The sequence below is a fragment of the Lissotriton helveticus genome, chromosome 5_1, assembly GCF_964261635.1.
Source record: "Lissotriton helveticus chromosome 5_1, aLisHel1.1, whole genome shotgun sequence".
NCBI classification, from domain to species: Eukaryota; Metazoa; Chordata; class Amphibia; order Caudata; family Salamandridae; genus Lissotriton; species Lissotriton helveticus.
Window position 1 is genome coordinate 1016725824 of NC_136065.1, and position 17891 is coordinate 1016743714.

The 17891-nt window shown below is 43.6% G+C and overlaps 1 protein-coding gene across 1 annotated transcript in view; it reads right to left on the reverse strand.

The window, feature by feature from the left end:
- Window positions 1-17891, reverse strand: part of TEX36 (testis expressed 36) — a 104107-nt gene that overhangs the window by 41034 nt on the left and 45182 nt on the right. Inside the window, exon 3 of the mRNA XM_078643522.1 lies at window positions 2441-2521. Within this exon, the coding sequence (XP_078499648.1) occupies window positions 2441-2521 (81 nt within the window). The remainder of the gene's footprint in view (window positions 1-2440; window positions 2522-17891) is intronic.

The following is a 17891-nucleotide window of genomic DNA, read 5'->3' on the forward strand; positions in this document are numbered from 1 at the left end:
TTACCAAGGACCACAGGTGGTATAAGTTACCAAGGACTACAGGCGTTTTTTTGTTACAAAGGACTGCAGGCAGTATACGATACCAAGGACCACAGGTGGCATATGTTACCAAGGACTACAGGTGGTATATGTTACCAAAGACCACAGGTGGTATATGTTACCAAGGACCACAGGTGGTGTATGTTATCCAGGACTACAGGTGGTATATGTTACCAATAACTACAGGTGGTATATGTTACCAAGGACTACAGGTGGTGTACTATACCAAGGACCACAGATGGTATAAGTTACCAAGACTACAGGTGGTATTTGTTATCAAGGACTGCAGGCGCTATACGTTACCAAGGACACAGGTGGTATATGTTACCAAGGACTACAGGTGGTGTATGTTACCAAGGACTACAGGTGGTGTATGTTATCCAGGACTACAGGTGGTATATGTTACCAAGGACTGCAGGCGGTATATGTTACCAAGGACCACAGGTGGCATATGTTACCAAGGACCACAGGTGGTATATGTTACCAAGGACCACGGGCGATGTACCTTACCAAGGACCTCAGGTGGTATAAGTTACCAAGGACTACAGGTGATATATGTTACCAAGGACTGCAGGCGGTATACGTTACCAAGAACCACAGGTGGTATATGTTACCAAGGACTGCAGGCGGTATACGTTACCAAGGACCACAGGTGGTATATGTTACCAAGGACTGCAGGCGGTATACGTTACCAAGGACCACAGGTGGTATATGTTACCAAGGACTGCAGGCGGTATACGTTACCAAGGACCACAGGTGGCATATGTTACCAAGGACTACAGGTGATGTACCTTACCAAGAACCACAGGTGGCCACAAGGAAAACCTGTCCCTCTGTCACCCAAAAGCGGACTCCTTAATGTGTGGGACCCCACAGATCTCACTGCGCTGGAACGACAATGGGCGGCTCTGGGCTTTCTCTTATTGAAGCGTGAAATAGCAATGCAATGGGGCTCGCCAAATAAACCGCTCTTGATCAGATGGGTCGCTGCAATGGATACATGTATGTTGGCTCAAAAAACTGTATACAAGGTCAGGGGTGTCCTGGAACTTGGGATAAGAAATGGGGTCACTGGAATGTCTTTAGAGGCGAACTTTGTAGTTCCCCTACAACTGAAATGGCGATGACCAGGACTGGTCCTCCCCGAACTCGCACTTGTAATGCACCGCTGTAATGTATGCCTTCTATGTCAATTTTTGTACTTAATGACTGCCAACTGATCACTTACTCTGCTTTGTTCAATAAAATATAAAAAAAAAAAAAAAAAGAACCACAGGTGGCATATGTTACCAAGGACTACAGGTGGTGTACGTTATCCAGGACTACAGGTGGTATATGTTACCAAGGACTATAGGTGGTATATGTTACCAAGGACTACAGGTGGTATAAGTTACCAAGGACTACAGGTGGTATTTGTTACCAAGGACTGCAGGTGGTATACGTTACCAAGGACTGCAGGTGGTATACGTTACCAAGGACCGCAGGTGGTATACGTTACCAAGGACTGTAGGCGGTATACGTTACCAAGTCCCACAGGTGGCATATGTTACCAAGGACTACAGGTGGTGTACAATATCCAGGACTACAGGTGGTATACGTTACCAAGGACTACAGGTGGTATATGTTACCAATGACTACAGGTGGTATATGTTACCAATGACAACAGGTGGTATAGGTTACCAAGGACTACAGGTGGTGTACGATACCAAGGACCACAGGTGGTATAAGTTAGCAAGGACTACAGGTGGTATACGTTACCAAGGACTACAGGTGGTGTACAATACCAAGGACGACGGGTGGTATAAGTTACCAAGGACTACAGGTGGTATTTGTAACCAAGGACTGCAGGCGGTATAAATTACCAAGGACTACAAGTGATATATGTTACCAAGGACTGCAGGCGGTATAAATTACCAAGGACTACAAGTGATATATGTTACCAAGGACTGCAGGCGGTATACGTTACCAAGAACCACAGGTGGTATATGTTACCAAGGACTACAGGCGGTATAAGTTACCAAGGACCACAGATGGTATAAGTTACCAAGGACTACAGGTGATATATGTTACCAAGGACTGCAGGCGGTATACGTTACCAAGGACTACAAGTGATGTATGTTACCAAGGACTGCAGGCGGTACACGTTACCAAGGACTACAAGTGATGTATGTTACCAAGGAATGCAGGTGGTATATGTTACCAAGGACTTCAGGTGATAATTGTTCTCTGGCACCCTCATGCTATCAGATTGCAAGCCTTGGAATGGGAGAGGGATGGTCTGTCCTCTTTTACATGTGTATATTTTGCTTTAACCCTTAAATGTTTGGTGGTAGTAAAATAACAGGTTTTACTGTTCCAAACCTGTTATTGTTTTTCGAGATGATTAGAAAAGTATACTTACGGCATCAAAATATTCCACTGAAGCCTGCATTGTATTTCTGTTATCATGAGATGAAAAAGGAAAATCTGGCTTTGTATTCTTCTGTGAAAGGTAGAATGAGGTAAGTTAGATGCATTCTTATCTCTTGCAACCCTATGTTAACAATCACTACAAACTACTCAAAAATGAAAATGTAATATGCGCTTTGTACAACTTGCAGTGATTCAAGTCGAAAATGTTTGAATACAGTTGTGGGTAGTACGGTCTCAAAACCTTAATAAATGCTACTACATGATAACATTTAAGCAAATGACTGATGTATTAGCCTGGTGGAGCTAGATAAATCAATTAACTTAGTAATATACATAGAGGTAGACAGACAACAGCACTGCTAAAACGTATTTAAGATAGTTAGGTCCAGCTTTGACTTTGAATTAGATTTGCCAAGTAAGTTGTGAGTTCAAGCTCCAGTGCATCCCTCTTACAAAGCTGTTTCCAGGTCTAAGAGTGACCATTAAAACATGCATTTTAAAAAATATATTTTTATTGGCATCAAGTCACGGATACTGTTACAATAAACAATACAGTCATATGAGTGCAGGCACAATATCAAAGAATTTGCTGCAATGCAGCATGCAAAGTTGTGCAAACAACAATCTCCTCAGACAGGCTCAGCTGGAGACAACACATACCACTGACATTGTAAATAAGGTAAAAAACAAACTAGTTTCCTGCCCTCCAGGACCGACTGTGGAGAACCCTGGCCTAATCCAACCAATGTGGCTCAGTGGCACCTTCTTTATCCCGTTGTTCCATCTTAGGGCAGTTATGTGCGCCCCATGTCACCCGCCGACTCGGCTGCAGTCCAAATTACCTCATGTACCTCTTATAGCGTTCGCGTCAGCAGTCCCCTGTTGGGCCCTGACCGGCCACTCACAGGGTCTGGCATGAGGCGGGACAGGCAGGGAGTGTATCATTGTATCATGAGATCAGAGCATCAGCCAGTTTGTCAACACGCCTCCCCTTTCTCATATGTACCTCGCGGCCATTCTATCAAATCGCGTTGCCATTCTATTATCGAGGAGGGCAGCGGACTCAGTCAGCTGATAGCCTTACGCCTTTTAGCTAGGGCCTTGTAAATGTTCTACTCAATTCATTATTTTTCCTCTCGGGGAGCAGACCCAGTAGGAATTGTTTGATCGTTCAGGAGACTATCCAGCCCTGCTAAGTTGTTCTAACACCACTACCCAGAATTTCGCAATAATGGGGCAGCGCCACACCACATGAAACAAGCATTGAAAAGGCAACAGGTCTCGCCTTTGGGTAAGTTAAAGCCATTTGCTTGGCTAATGGCATTGTATAGCAAAGCAAATGGCTTTAACTTAATAAAAGGCGAGACCTATTGCATTTTTAATGCTTATTATAGTCTGTAGCTCTCTGGCGCTCGCTCCCTCTGAATAAAGAAACGGATTGGGCTCTTTACAGGGCAGCGTCTTTCTGTCTGCAGTAAGGATGTGTGTGATGAGATTGCACGTCTGTGTGAGAGAAGATGATCCCAAAGGAGGGTGGGGGGAGTCAAGTCTTCGTCACCCAGAAAGCAATGTGGTGGGGAGTATAGGAAGCAGTTACCAGCCGCACTGACCAACACTGCTGTACTTCTAACAGCGCTGCATAAGCCTTAGCAGTGCTGCGTCATGGACAAGACAGTAGAAATGAAAGCATCCTTCACGGAAACCCACAGCAGCCATATATCTCACCCACAAGGGACGCAGGTACAACAGCAGCTGAGAAACGTGTTCTATAGTTTTGTACAACACAATGTAGTTATTTTTTTAGATGCATTATTGCACAAATTAGTTCAGGTGAAATTTCAGTTTTTGTTTTCCACATATAGACTGCTTGTTTCATTAAATTTGTATTTAAATACTTTCTGCAGGCTGTATGCTTGTATCCCACACTGATATGGCATAGTTAAAGGAGGACAAATATTCCGACTGTGTTTCTAATCTACTCACCTTGCTGAGGGGCAGTAATTCTTTTTGAGAGACTAGCAAAAACTACATGTTTCCCTCATGTTTACCTCGACAGCTACCAGCACTGCCCTGCTACATTTCACCTGCCATTTCTGTATACCAGGATACCTGTAATCGGTCTTAGTGGTTTTTAACGGGGCAAAAGTGACTCTTCTCAATGGGACTGCCATACTATTAACGCGGGCAAGACTGGGAGCTCTGTGCTACTCCACTTTTGCAGCGCATCGAGTGCTGTGCCAGATGTGTTAATTAATTCATGCTGTACATTGATCACAGTCGTTCCCGGGGTCCGCGGACTGACCCAAAATATACCATTATCGCTGGCTTCCGGTTTAAAATACCCCTTTGAATTTGGATGAGATGGCAGAGCGAGCACAAGGCGGGGGAGGGGGGTTGGGGGGGGTGGTGATAGCACAAGGCGGGGAACGTGACGAAGGCACACGGACAAAAAAAATGCACACGCGTGTGCGTGAATGAGCAGTACTTGTCGAAGACGCATTTTTATTATTAGGTCTCGCGACCTATCGATGCGCGCAAGCGCATCGAGCGGAGCGAGAATTCAAGTAGCCAAAATCCTCGTGAAACCAAGGGCTTCTTGCGCTGCAGTTTTCTTGAAGTTCACGTGAATCACGTGAGCAAACAAGCACGCGCATTCACGGCCAGCCCAGCACATCAAAGGGCTTCTCCTCCCCTAATTATTCATGGCCGACCGCAGGCCGGCCGTACTTTCAGTTTACCGGCCGCTCTCCCCAGCCACCTTCCCCCAGGCCGTAGCAGCACTCCTCCCACACCTTTGAAGTGAAGAGCTTCACTTCAAAGGCCCCTGCTGCTTCACACCGTGTCACATTTCTACTCCCCCCTCCCCTTCTCTGCCTTCCCTCCGTCTTGTTTGTCTTTGTCTTAGCCTGCTTTTGACTTCAAAACAGAAAGAGCCACTGGTACGTTTCATTAATAATATTGTGCATGGGTATTTCTTACACTTCGTTGTATAAAACGGCAGTCTTCATCACCCATCTTCCTCCTCAGAAAGCAATGTGGTGGGGAGTATAGGAAGCTGTTACCAGCCCCACTGACCAACACTGCTGTACTTCTAATAGCACTGCATAAGCCTTAGCAGTGCTGCGTCATGGACAAGACAGTAGAAATTAAAGCATCCTTCACAAAAACCCACAGCAGCCATAGCACACTGCATGCTTATATCTCACCCACAAGTGATGCAGGTACAACAGCAGCTGAGAATCTTACATTTACACTGGTACGGAATTAAGTAAAACGCGCACATATGTTTGAAGAAGCTCCTGCTGCAGAATTCCTTGTGTGTCCGGCACTTTTCAGGCAATTATAAAATAACAAGACACAATGTTATGAGTGTAAGAGTCTTGCTGTCGACGTGAGCTTTTTAAATGCCTCCCAGCACAGCGGCTCCAGTTTGGGTGTTGATTGTGATCCAAAGCCCGGCCTGATTGTTCACAGCAGCATCTAAAGGTCGAAGATGGCAGCCGGAACAGAGGGCACGCGGGATAAAGCAGCGCCTGAAGCTTGAATAGCAGGGTTCTTAAGAGATGGCATATGGGGGCTCCAGTCCCAGCGCAGAGTCATGTCACCAGGGGAGGGGGCTCTTTACATCCCGAGCATTTGGAAGAGAGGGCAGAGCGAGCACAAGTCCGAAATCGAGTCGGAACAGAGGGCACGCGTGATAAAGCAGCGCGCGAGGCTTGAATAGCAGGGTCCTTAGAGATGGCATATGGGGGGTACAGTCCCAGCGCAGAGTCATGTCACCAAGGGAGGGGGCTCTTTGCAGCTCGAGCATTTCAAAGACGGCAGAGCGAGCACAAGGCGGGGGAACCTGGTGAAAGCACAAGGTGGGGGAACGTGGCGAAAGCGAAAGCACACAAACACAAAAATACACGCACGTGAGCGAGCACAAGGCGGGGGGAACGTGGTGAAAGCACAAGGCGGGGGGAACATGGCGAAAGCAAAAGCACACAGACAAAAAAATGCACGCGCGTGAGCGAGCACAAGGCGGGGGAACGTGGTGAAAGCACAAGGTGGGGGATCGTGGCCAAAACGAAAGAACACGGACAAAAAAATGTAAGCGCGTGTGCACATCCCTATGCTAAGGAAAGGAAAGATGGCTTTGGTCTGTCCACATGCGCGTGCATGTTTAGCTTTGCGGGCAGCGAGAGCAGCCATGTTTGTCCATCTGGATGTGCGTGCATTCAGCTTTGGCTGAATCGATTACAAAAGGTCCTCTCCATGGCGAGAGCAACGCATGCGCTGCTTTCGCCAGACAAGACCTAAAAAGACTGGCATGCGGGATAAAGCAGCGCGCAAAGCTTGAATAGCAAGGTTCTTAGAGATGGCATACGGGGGCTCCAGTCCCAGCGCAGAGTCATGTCACCACTGGACGGGGCTCTTTTCATCCTGAGCATTTGGAAGAGAGGGCAGAGCGAGCACAAGTCTGAAATCGAGTCGGGACAGAGGGCACGCGTGATAAAGCAGCGCGCGAAACTTGAACAGCAGGGTCTTTAGAGATGGCATATGGGGGGTCCAGTCCCAGCGCAGTCATGTCACCAGGGGAGGGGGCTCTTTTCAGCTCGAGCATGCGCTCCTTTCGCCAGGCAAGACCTAAAAAGACAGCGGGTACACTCTTACAGTGCACACACCTCAGGTCGCACGCTGGACAAATAGCGTGTAAAAGCTTGGGGAAAGCTAAGTAATATGGATGCTATTGTACTGTATAACCCTAATGCGTGCGTAGATCGACACCTCTTGCACGCCACAATGTATTCAGGTCCATAATATAATAGGGTCATCATTAAACTGTTTCCATGCATCCTCAAACTTCAGGGGCACACCGGCTTATCGTAATACATCCACCATCTCACCACCGGCCTAAGGCTATGCTTTGAGCAATCTGTGCAATGGGTCTCATTATCCAGACCTCCAAATCTGGTGCATTAGGTGATCCCTGAACCGCTCTCTCCCAAAGTCAGAATACCAGTCTAATCACCTGTGGCAGTGTCTCAGGCACTCTTTTCTCTCTCATCATTGGGGCCCCCAAAATACTGTCGCCATATGTACCTGCAAGTAGAGTCTTTTCCCAATTGCCCTCCCATCTAGCCGTGGGACTGCATTCTGCAGCTGGGTTGCTAAGTACAATTCGAGGTCTGGTACCTCCATCCTCCCTTTCTGCCATTCCATTTTGAGCGTCTATAGGCCAACTCTGCATCTTTCCCCTGCCCATAGGAGTTCTATCAGAAGCTGATCCAATTTGTGGAACATCCAGTGTGGAATCTAGTGCCCTGAAACACATACATTCAACGTGGCAACACTGCTATTATGATCAGTGCTATTTCCCCATCAGGGAATTTTAAGGTATTTCAAAACTTAATAGAAGGGCAAAGGTTGCTGATGACCCTCCCCAGGTTCAGAGCATGGCATTGCTGTGCCTCATCATAACATATGCATGGCAACAATGTACTTTTCTCATACATGTGCAGTGCACGTCTATATTTGTTTTCTATACACTCATATATCTCACACAAGTGTGCAGAAGTGGGTGTTCGCCGAGGGGCTGCAATTCAAACTTGGTGAACCCCCACAACATTCTTTATAAAGGTCACTTTGCTACACTTATTTGAACACCTTACCTACACCCAGGATTCCCTGATACAAATTGTGAGGAAAGTGCAGGAAGGTGCTTGAACCAATGCCGCATATACTGAATGTATAGAGGAAGGTCAGGGTAGTGTGACAAAATAGTCCTATTGGGGGCAGGGGGAGATACCTGCAGGCTATGTGTGCTATAGATAAGGTCTCGTGGAACTACAGGCCAATATACCATAAAGAGAAGCAAGCTAAAAGCTTAACTTAAACCCACCACTAGATAATCTCAATTTTACTGTGCTAGAGGTGCTGAAAATGCAGATGATAACAACCAAAATACATTACAGTAAAGACATAAAGAATTTATGGCCCAACCCAAGATTAATTCAAAAGTATGTTAACGAAATATCACTAAATGGTCAAAAGGGAATAAACCAAATGCTATACTCATCAGATTCGGCAATCATGTGGGCTGGGCAAATAGCGGGGCAGGAGGTCACTTGGAGGCAAGACTAAAGACCACCTATAGCTGGTTATGGGGGCACAGGGACAGGGTATGGACAGGGGTCACCCTCTTTTCCCAGAGGCCAAAGCCCCTGCACAGTTAATACTAGGAGCACAAAAGCTGGGAATGAAGCATGGTCAGAGGCCACACCTTGCACCAAGAGCTCGAGCAATATTTTGGATTCTGGGAGCATAGGGCTGGATACAATGCATGCTGTAAAGGAAACCATGCCCAATGGTTGCTTGTTTTAGCATCATTTAAACGCTCAAACAATTCACTCAAAAGTTATTGCCTTTACTAAAAAGAAAACAATACTGTCTATTATAAAACCACATGCCCCTAAATGTTCTCAGATGAAGGGGCGGTATAGTTTATTTTATTTATTTGAGTTTTAGATAGCGCTGGATACACCCAAATGTATCAGCAAACTTTACATGTATGGGAATATGCTTACAAATAAGTACATGGTGAACGTCAAGTGGGATTACCAAACAGTCACATAGAAAAATATAGAACATTAGAGCAGTGAGGTAGACCACACTAAGGATACGGTGACATAGAACAATCAGGCAATTGAGTAATGGGGAAGGGGATTGATTTGAGTCTGTGAAATCAATTAGTCAGGGGACCTTCCCGACGGAAATTGTCAAAGAGGGTTGGAATTTTGGGAGAAGTAAATCATCTTGTGTTCTTGTTGAAGTAGTTGTTGAGTAGCAGTGATATGAGGTCCCATATAAAGCAAGAAAAGGAGGGGTTGTGGCGTAAGTCCTCAGGGAGTGAGTTCCAAATATTGGGAGCATTGCCAGGGAAGGAGCATGCCTGAGAGGATTTCTTTTTGAATTTGGGAGGTATGAGAAGATGAGTGTTTAAGCTTCTTAGAGCCCAGCCTTTTCCTGCTCTCAATAGTTTTGTTTGTAGATATTTGGGGTTATTTGTATGTAGGGCATTGTGGATGATAAATGCTGTCTTGTAGATGTATCTTATTTCTATGGGAAGCCAAGTGAGACTTTTAAGGGCTGGTGAGATGTGGTCAAACCATTTGATTCCAGTGACTAACCTGGCAGCCGCATTGAGAATTGTTCTTAGGTGCACAAGGTGGCTATTGTGGGTTCCTGTCAGGATGGCATTGCCATAGTCAAGTTTCGGTAGGACAAGGGATTGTACTATTATCTTACGAACGTCAGGGGAATAAATAGTTTGATTTTCTAGAGATGTTTTAGTGTGTGGAACGCTTGTTTGGCTGTATTTTGTATGTGTTCTTTAATTGAAAAGTTTATGTCTAGTGTGATACCAAATGATTTGGAGGCATTGGACAGCATTGTAGGGCAGTTTAGTGCTTCCAAATTTGTGAACCATTCTTGGGTGGGTAGTGGTTTGTTTTTTGGGGAGAGGAGTAGCATTTCAGTCTTCTTGGGGTTCAGCTTAAGGTGGTTAGTGATTAGCCAAGTTTGTATCCTAGTTAGTGTGGCATTAAGATGTCAGATGTCGCTGGGTGATTTTGTTCTGTAGTGGAGTTGAGAGTCGTCGGCATATAGGCGATACTTCATATTAGCCTGGTTCAGGATAATTGTGAGGGATTCCATGAACAGATTGAATAGGGCTGGTGAGAAGATGGACCCTTAGGGTCTGCCCTGTGTTATTGGCACAAGCTTCGAGAGTCAGTTGTTTATTTTTATTTGTTGGGACCGGTTTTAACCCCTTGCATGCGCGGCGAATTTTTGTGCTGTGCGGCCATTTTAAAGAGTGGGCGGGATCATGACGGCCTGCAACTGTCATCAGCACACGCCCACCGTGATGCATGACGGACGGGGGCCGTCATCAGCATGGAAGGGGTTAAAGATAGGATGTGAACCATCTCAGGGCTATATCATTGATACCAGTGAGGTTCTGGAGTGTCTCAAGTAAAGTTGGGTGATGAACTGAATCAAATGTCGCCGATAAGTAGAGAAAGATTAGGACGCAAGAGTCACCTTTGTCTAAAGATCTGTGAATGTCGTCTGTTATATTGAGTATAGCAATTTTGGTGCTACATCTTCTCTCGAATCCTGAAAGTGTTGTGGAGGTTGAATCCTTCTATGTGTTGGTTGAGTTGAAGTAGTACACACTTCTCCAACGTTTTAGCTAGGAATGGAAGGTTGGTGATGGGTCTGAGGTTGTTGAGATCATTGGGGTCCAACCCAGGTTTTTTTTTTAGAAGGGGTTGGTAACTTTGGATGAATTGGAGGGAGTCAGGTACATGGCTTGATGAGAGAGAGGTGTTGATGATTTTGGTCCAGAAAGGGGAGATGATATGGATGAGGTTGTGTACTAGGGTAGAGGGGAGCGAATCGGAGATGTGGGCTTCAAGTTAGCACTAATTTTGAAAATGTATCCTTCTGTCACAGGTTTGAAGTCTGTCCATTTAGCATTATTCTTTGGTTGAAGGAGTTCACTACTTGCCATATTTTGTTTCAGGGACTGCTCGATTTTAACAACTTTGTCAGTGAGGAAGTTAGCTACTTCTTCGCAGCATTCATTGGTGGTTATTGTTTCCTGTTGGGAGGTAAGTGTCGTTTGTTGTTTTATTATGTTGAAAAGGTCCCTTGGTCGGTTTTTTGCATGGTCGAGTTGATTACGAAAGAAAATGGCTTCTTCCCTGAAAATGTGTTTCTTGTGGGCGAGCTGTTCTGATCTTAGGAGTGAGAGGTGCGCCAGTGAGGGGTTCTGCCTCCATAACATTTTGGTTTGTCTAAGTTGCTTTCTTTCTTTGTTGAGGTGTAAGTTGAACAAGAATCTGATTGGATTTTTCTGTATCTCTTTAGTTTGAGTGGTGCAACCTGGTCAAGAACATCAGTCATCGATGAACTATAGTGGGCGGTGAGTTCATCAAAAGAGTGTAGGAAGGGTTGAGAATGTAAATGAGCGCTGATCCTGGACTCCATGTCCGTTAGTGGTATAGGCCTGATGTTCCTAGCCCAGTGCGTGAGTTTTTTGGATGGTGCTGGGAAGGGTATGCGGTGTAATTTAAGATTGAACCCAATTTGATGGTGGTTCGACCAGTCGATAGGCAAGATGGAATGAAGGGAGACAAGCTCACTTCTAGTAATTATCGTGTCTAGAGTCGAGTCTTTATTGTGGGTCTGTTTATTACACAGTTGCTTGAGATCGTTAATTTCCAGTAGGTTATTTAGGATACTCATTGTGGTGTCTTCTGTGTCATTCCACTGCAGGTTGAAGTCACCCAGGAGCATGTCATTCGAGTCACTTAGTGAGAATTGAATTATTAGGTCTGTTAGTTCCTCTGTGAAGAGTTTGAGATCAACAGGTGGGTGATAGTTAGTATGGCGTTTGGTGGAAGTGCTGCCTTTCGTTTTGATTTCTACTCCGAGGTATTCGAAGATCGAGTAGTTTGTAGTTTCTAAGGGGTTAAGTTGATTTTCCATTTTGTGGATGATCTCAAGCCCGCCCCCTTATTCGCCATGGTCCATGCCTTCTGATGAGGAGTAGCCAGGTGGCATGAGCAAGGCTAGTATCAGGGTTGAGTGCTCATTAAGACAGATTTCTGTAAAGAATGCAATGCAATGTCAATTTCTTCCGCAAGTATGTTTTTTTCAGAAGAGTGTATTGTTTGGATGGTGGTGTTTTGAGCAGAAGGTCTGGGCGATATGATAGGTCAAGAGATTTCTATATGTGCCTATGATAACTGGGATAGTGGATGCAGGCTTGTTGTCCGCTTGTGGGGATTTCAAGTTGTGTGGCTCGCTGAGTAGTTTGACTTCAATTGAGGATAGGGGATTGAGCGCTCTGTAGGGCAGGCGGCTCAAGAAGATGAATGTATGCCTGTTAGACCTTTGACTTCTGGACATCCTTGATGGGGAGTCAAATCCTCAATTCTCAGGGTCGGGTTCAGTGTTAACTTGGCCTGGATCATAGAGTCATTTTTTACGATGGAGAGAGAATCAAGTTTTTGTTCTATTCGACTCAGGAACATGGTTAGAAGGAAGATGTCCCTCCATTTTGAAGGGCGTTTAGGGTACAAAATAAGGTCAGTTTTAGTGCTTCCATTGATCATGTAGTGGTAGGTATCGGTTATAAGTGTTTCCAGAAGTTGTTTAAGTTGTGTTTTATTTTTTTTTCTTATATTAGTTGAGAGATTTTGGGGGTATTTTATGCTCCATGATTTGGGTCTGAATCTCTCAAATGCTGTGTCGTGGGGCTTATGGACGGGGTGAGACATCTTGGCTGCCCTTGTTAGAGAAGAGGCCGTTTAAATTATATGCAAATGATCCTGTTTAGGGTCAGTTCCGAAGGTCCAGGGTAAGTGGCTTAGTGCAAGATGGTCCAGTAGAATATTATGTACAGTGTAACTTTAAAAACGTTTTGGGGAGAATTAACAGTTGTCTCTTGTAGAGCCTACTAGACCTAGACTCATTGCAATTATATTCTTGTAAGGAGGAAGCCCTTAAACTAAGAAAGGTTGCCTTTTGTTAGACCTATTTATATTACATCATTTACATTGTGAGTCTGCAGAGTATGCCTCTTTTAATGTAGAATTATGGGAGGTGTCTATCTCCCTGTTTCTGTATGAAAGGGGGGAGGGTGTTCCTTCCGGTTTCAAAATGTCCCCTGAGCCTAGAATAAGTCCATAGATTAATTGTCAGGAGCTTACTCCCCTAGTTAGTAAAGCGATGAATAAAGGAAAGATCAATCCATCTCTCTCATTTTCCAAGGGCCAGAGAACGCCGTTAGGGAGGAGGACCAGGGCAGAGCTGGAAATGAGTGGAGCTGGGGGTGCTCCATGCAGCAAAGAAGGGCTCTCATTCAAAGACCTCTAGCCCATACACAGTTAAAATATACGTTCAGAGGGGACCATTATTATCATATAGGTGCCTTGAGAGCAGTTGCTATTCATGGGCCTCTTGTCAACAAACCCTAGCTTAGTTCCTGCAAAATCAGACTAAGCATTAAGGGTCTAGCAGATCCATAGTGAAAGAGTATTAGAAGACCCAGTGTTGTTACCAGATTACCGAACCATTTCAGGTATATTGGAATAGTTACGCAAAGGAGTACTTCTTTACTTTCAGTAAAAATGGAGTGAGCGGAGGTCCTATGTCTATTGCTCTTGTGACCATTTTCAGGCAAGTGCCATCAAGTGGGAAGAGAGAGACCCCAAAATGGATGGCAAACCATGCCAAGAGTGACCCCACTGTCTTCAAGGGGCCCCAAAACAACCCAAGTGCAGATGAATCCATCGTCGTCTGTGGAGAAATCCATCAACCAAGACCAGCAGGCCAAATCAGAAAGGAAATAAGGCACAAAGCACATGGATGCTGAATCTAAAACAACATTTGAATTCACCAACTATGTCGAGCAATAGAGTGGGTTACTCATCTCCTCGCATGCACAGCTCATGAATTCTAAGAGATCTAGGTTTCTTATTTAGACATATGACTAACAAATTCAATTATTCTCTATTAAAGAGCAGAACATTTTATTAACAGTATAGATTATACTCCCATCTCTTTAATTTCCATTATCCAAACATCACACTACCCCCAAATGTAAGATGTTCATTTATAAATATAAATTATCTTTATTATCCAAAAATAAGTTATCATACTGTACATGGTCGATAATTTTAAATTGGGGATCGATCTAATTGTAATATTGCTACCCTAGCACTCGGCACCATTTTTAAGAATAACTCTCTGTCCCAGAATAAATTAAGAAAGTGATTCAGAGCTTCAAAAAGAGTCTTTTCGGGTACCTTTGTAATTTTGGAAATATAGACATACACCTTTTGAGTTCGGAGAAGAGCGGATACTCGCCCATTAAATGTATTGCAGCAGTGCTGAGTAGTGCCGAGCAGTGCAGTACTCTCGCCTTCAAATTAAAGACGTGCAGGTACTCAGATTAGACAGCACTGCCGTGATCACCATTCATTGGTTATTAAACTTCTAACTAAAAGGGTTTTATAAATTCCTACTTTGATCTGAACTATTTCATTGTTTTACATAGAAATAGTTGTGTTAATCTTCTTCTGTCATCATAAAAGAGACTGGTATATGTCACCATGAACAAATATCCCTACTGCAGAATGTACAGAATATCATGTCATACATCTTGTGTCATTATTTCACTTTACGATTGGACCATCACAATGTCAGACCTTAATCTTTGTTATTACAAAACATACATACTGCCCTTCAAGTAGTAGATGAGGCAGACCTACCATTCTAGCTAATTATTTAAACCTTTGGTCACTGCATTAATTATGTCCATCCAAATAGCTTTATGATGCTAAGGGTTCAATCTCTACCCCTTCAGGATTCTTTGACATAGTCTATATGCATAAATGTATGTTTTACCAGACTCTCCCATTTATGTAAGCCAATCAAATGTATTACTGCGGTACGTTTTTGTGTTTTTTTAAAAATATTTTGCTGCTGTTAAATGCTCTCTTCTAGCAACCTGACTGTGGATACATCTTATTGCAAATATGTAAAAAATTGTATTACTGTTTATAAATTGATTTGCTCTACTGTGTTAACTAATCCCCTGAACATATTTGATTAGTCGACTGCGTACTGTAAGCAAACACTATAGCAATATTTGTACAAGGTGTTTGGTAACAGGCAGTAGCCAGCTCTCTCTCCGCTGGTATCTGATCATGCTAAATCGCTTCGGCTAAGTATAGATTTTCTACCTCAGTCGGTCTGTAGTATACGCTCAAAGTGTCCTCAAACATGAAATCCTATACAGTTTATAGTTTTTTAGGGACTGCAAAGTAAAATAAATGACATGGTGCATTCTAATTCTTCTTTCTGGTTCTCTGGTTTATCTCAAAACAACTGTAAATGGTTCATGTGGTGTATGCAGTTCAGTTGGCAGCTCAACTGAAATAATTGTATCCCCTTTTCAAGGAACCGTTAAAGATTATAATTAACGTTTTACTTGATATTCTTCTTCAGGGATATAAATACACTTAACTCTAGGAAAATCACTATAGAGAATGTTGGATTTCAAAAACGTTGTTCAGTTTGTTGTAGCATGCAGAGTTTAATTTATTGCTGCTTTCTTTCTAAAATGGCTTCTTTCAAATCCAATCATATGGACATAACATTTGCAGTCTAAACGTGTGTTTATGTGTTGGAATCACGTTCATCTGGTATGACTTGAGATAGTTGTGCTGCCACACACGTGATCTACCTCACATGACATTGATATGATCTATACAATGATCCTAGAAGATGATTTGTGTCATGATATTGCCCAGTATTTTCAGCCCAGGCATGCTCCCTCTAAGACCAGCTTACAAAAGGTCTCGACTGTAAATGTTGTTGTTTGTATAGTTGGATCTCATACAAGAAATAATCATTCCTTATCCCCAAAAAAGCATTCCAAGTATTGAGTCGTTGTCATTTTTAATACATGTGATGAGTGATTAGGAACTTCACAATCATGGTCATCAACTAGTGTTTAGAAATGTTTGAGGGATAGTGACTGCTCCTACAAACCATCTAATTTTGGTCACCCATTACTTTGACCACACGACCTGAATCTGCATTACACTACACTAGATCCCTATACAAAATTGATGCACCTTCGAAACGGCCGGCTTTTTCTACAAGGCCAACCAACCAAATATTTTGAAGTACGTGGCCAGCAAACTCTCATTTTTTGGAGGCTTAGGATCTCTAAGTATGAAAGGAAAAACTGACTGGAAATCTGAAGTTACATATAGCAGGAAATTCTGAGTCCAGCTCCTTTTTGCCAGCACACTGAAGAGCTGGAGCTCTTTACCCTGTGAGCTGCGATGTACTCCATTGGTTATCTTCTGGAAAGATGCTCACGCATATTTTATTTGAGAAGAACATCTACAGAGCATCTAACCATGCGTTGTACGCTGTTTTTATAGATCTACAACAATTAATAATATGTGGTTAAGTGCATACTCATACATTGTCTCAGTGTTGCCACATGGTCATATTTCTACAAGCTCTCAGTGTTGCCACATACCCATGGCTACATTACGCCATGACCATGTTTTACATAACGCCATAACCAATAATTTATCTTTTGCCTACCCCTTTTGTGCACAACCCTAATATAAAGCTTAACTGCTTGCATATGCTACAGTACCTCATCACTCCACCAAGACATGCAACCCTTTCTGCTAGCTTGTTCTTTGCTGTGCCTCTGGGGTACATACTGTCCTCTTCTCATGAGTGTCCACTGGCTTGCTATGCACCATACAGTCAGCTCTATCCTCACCCTGCTGATTATCCTACTGCAGCATTTGTTCTAACTGCCTGAATTGCTAGGATATATTTGACAGGTCAGTTAATAACCCAGATTTACATTAAAAAACGTTGTTTCCCAAGGCCTGGGCATAGAGCTCGGGATTCGTTTTCTCCTCTCAGACATCTTTATCTCTCCAGGATGTGCAACCCCCTATCGTTGCCATATCCTGAGTCAGCATTTTCTCAATTCCTGAAGTGGCCACTGCTTGACTGCAAACAATTTATAGGTCTTTTTTCTCCACCCACAACTTTTCATTGCACTTCCCATAGAATCAGAAGTGTTCATGCTTGCATCTGAGCCTCATACTTGGGCCCTGCATATCCTCTACAAACATTATTGATCTCAACACAAAGAACAAATTGGTTTTGATTCTATAACCATTTGCAAAAATAGATATGCTAAACTGAACTACAATGCCAAATTATGTCTCAGCAGATTGTATTCTCTCTAATTTTCTACAATGTTGTCATCTGTTTTCCTTTGTGTACTTCTTGACGTGTCACAAAATGTAAATTTGTGAAATATTAGCACTTTCTGGAGGGCCCATGTAAGAATGCAGGAAGGTTCCTCATTTCCTGAGAATACATATGGCTCCTGGTCTCCTGTAGCTGTCCATTGCATCAGGCTTTCTAAGCATGTCTGTGACCTCAAATCATCTATAATCGTCTGTGCATGTCTGTGATCACTGATCTTCTGTGGTGGTCATGGATTCTGTCCATTTTGGTCTGCCCCTGTCCTCTGATGTCAGATTGCTAATGGAATCAGGTTTTGTGCTTGATCACAGCCCCAGAACTGTGTTTGGCACCAGCTTCTGATCATCGTAATTTTCGCATAGCTTCAGATGTTTGATGAATGTGCTATGGCCACAGATCTTTGGGGCTCATGATTTTCGGAATTTACATACGGCCTCTGATCGCCTGACTTTCATAACTTAAAAATGCCTCGGAGACAAATCACTTTGTAAAAAAAATGTTATGGCCTTTTCTTTCTCTAGTTGTAAATAGCGTTCAATTAGGTGATTCTCTTTACATAGCACCATCTG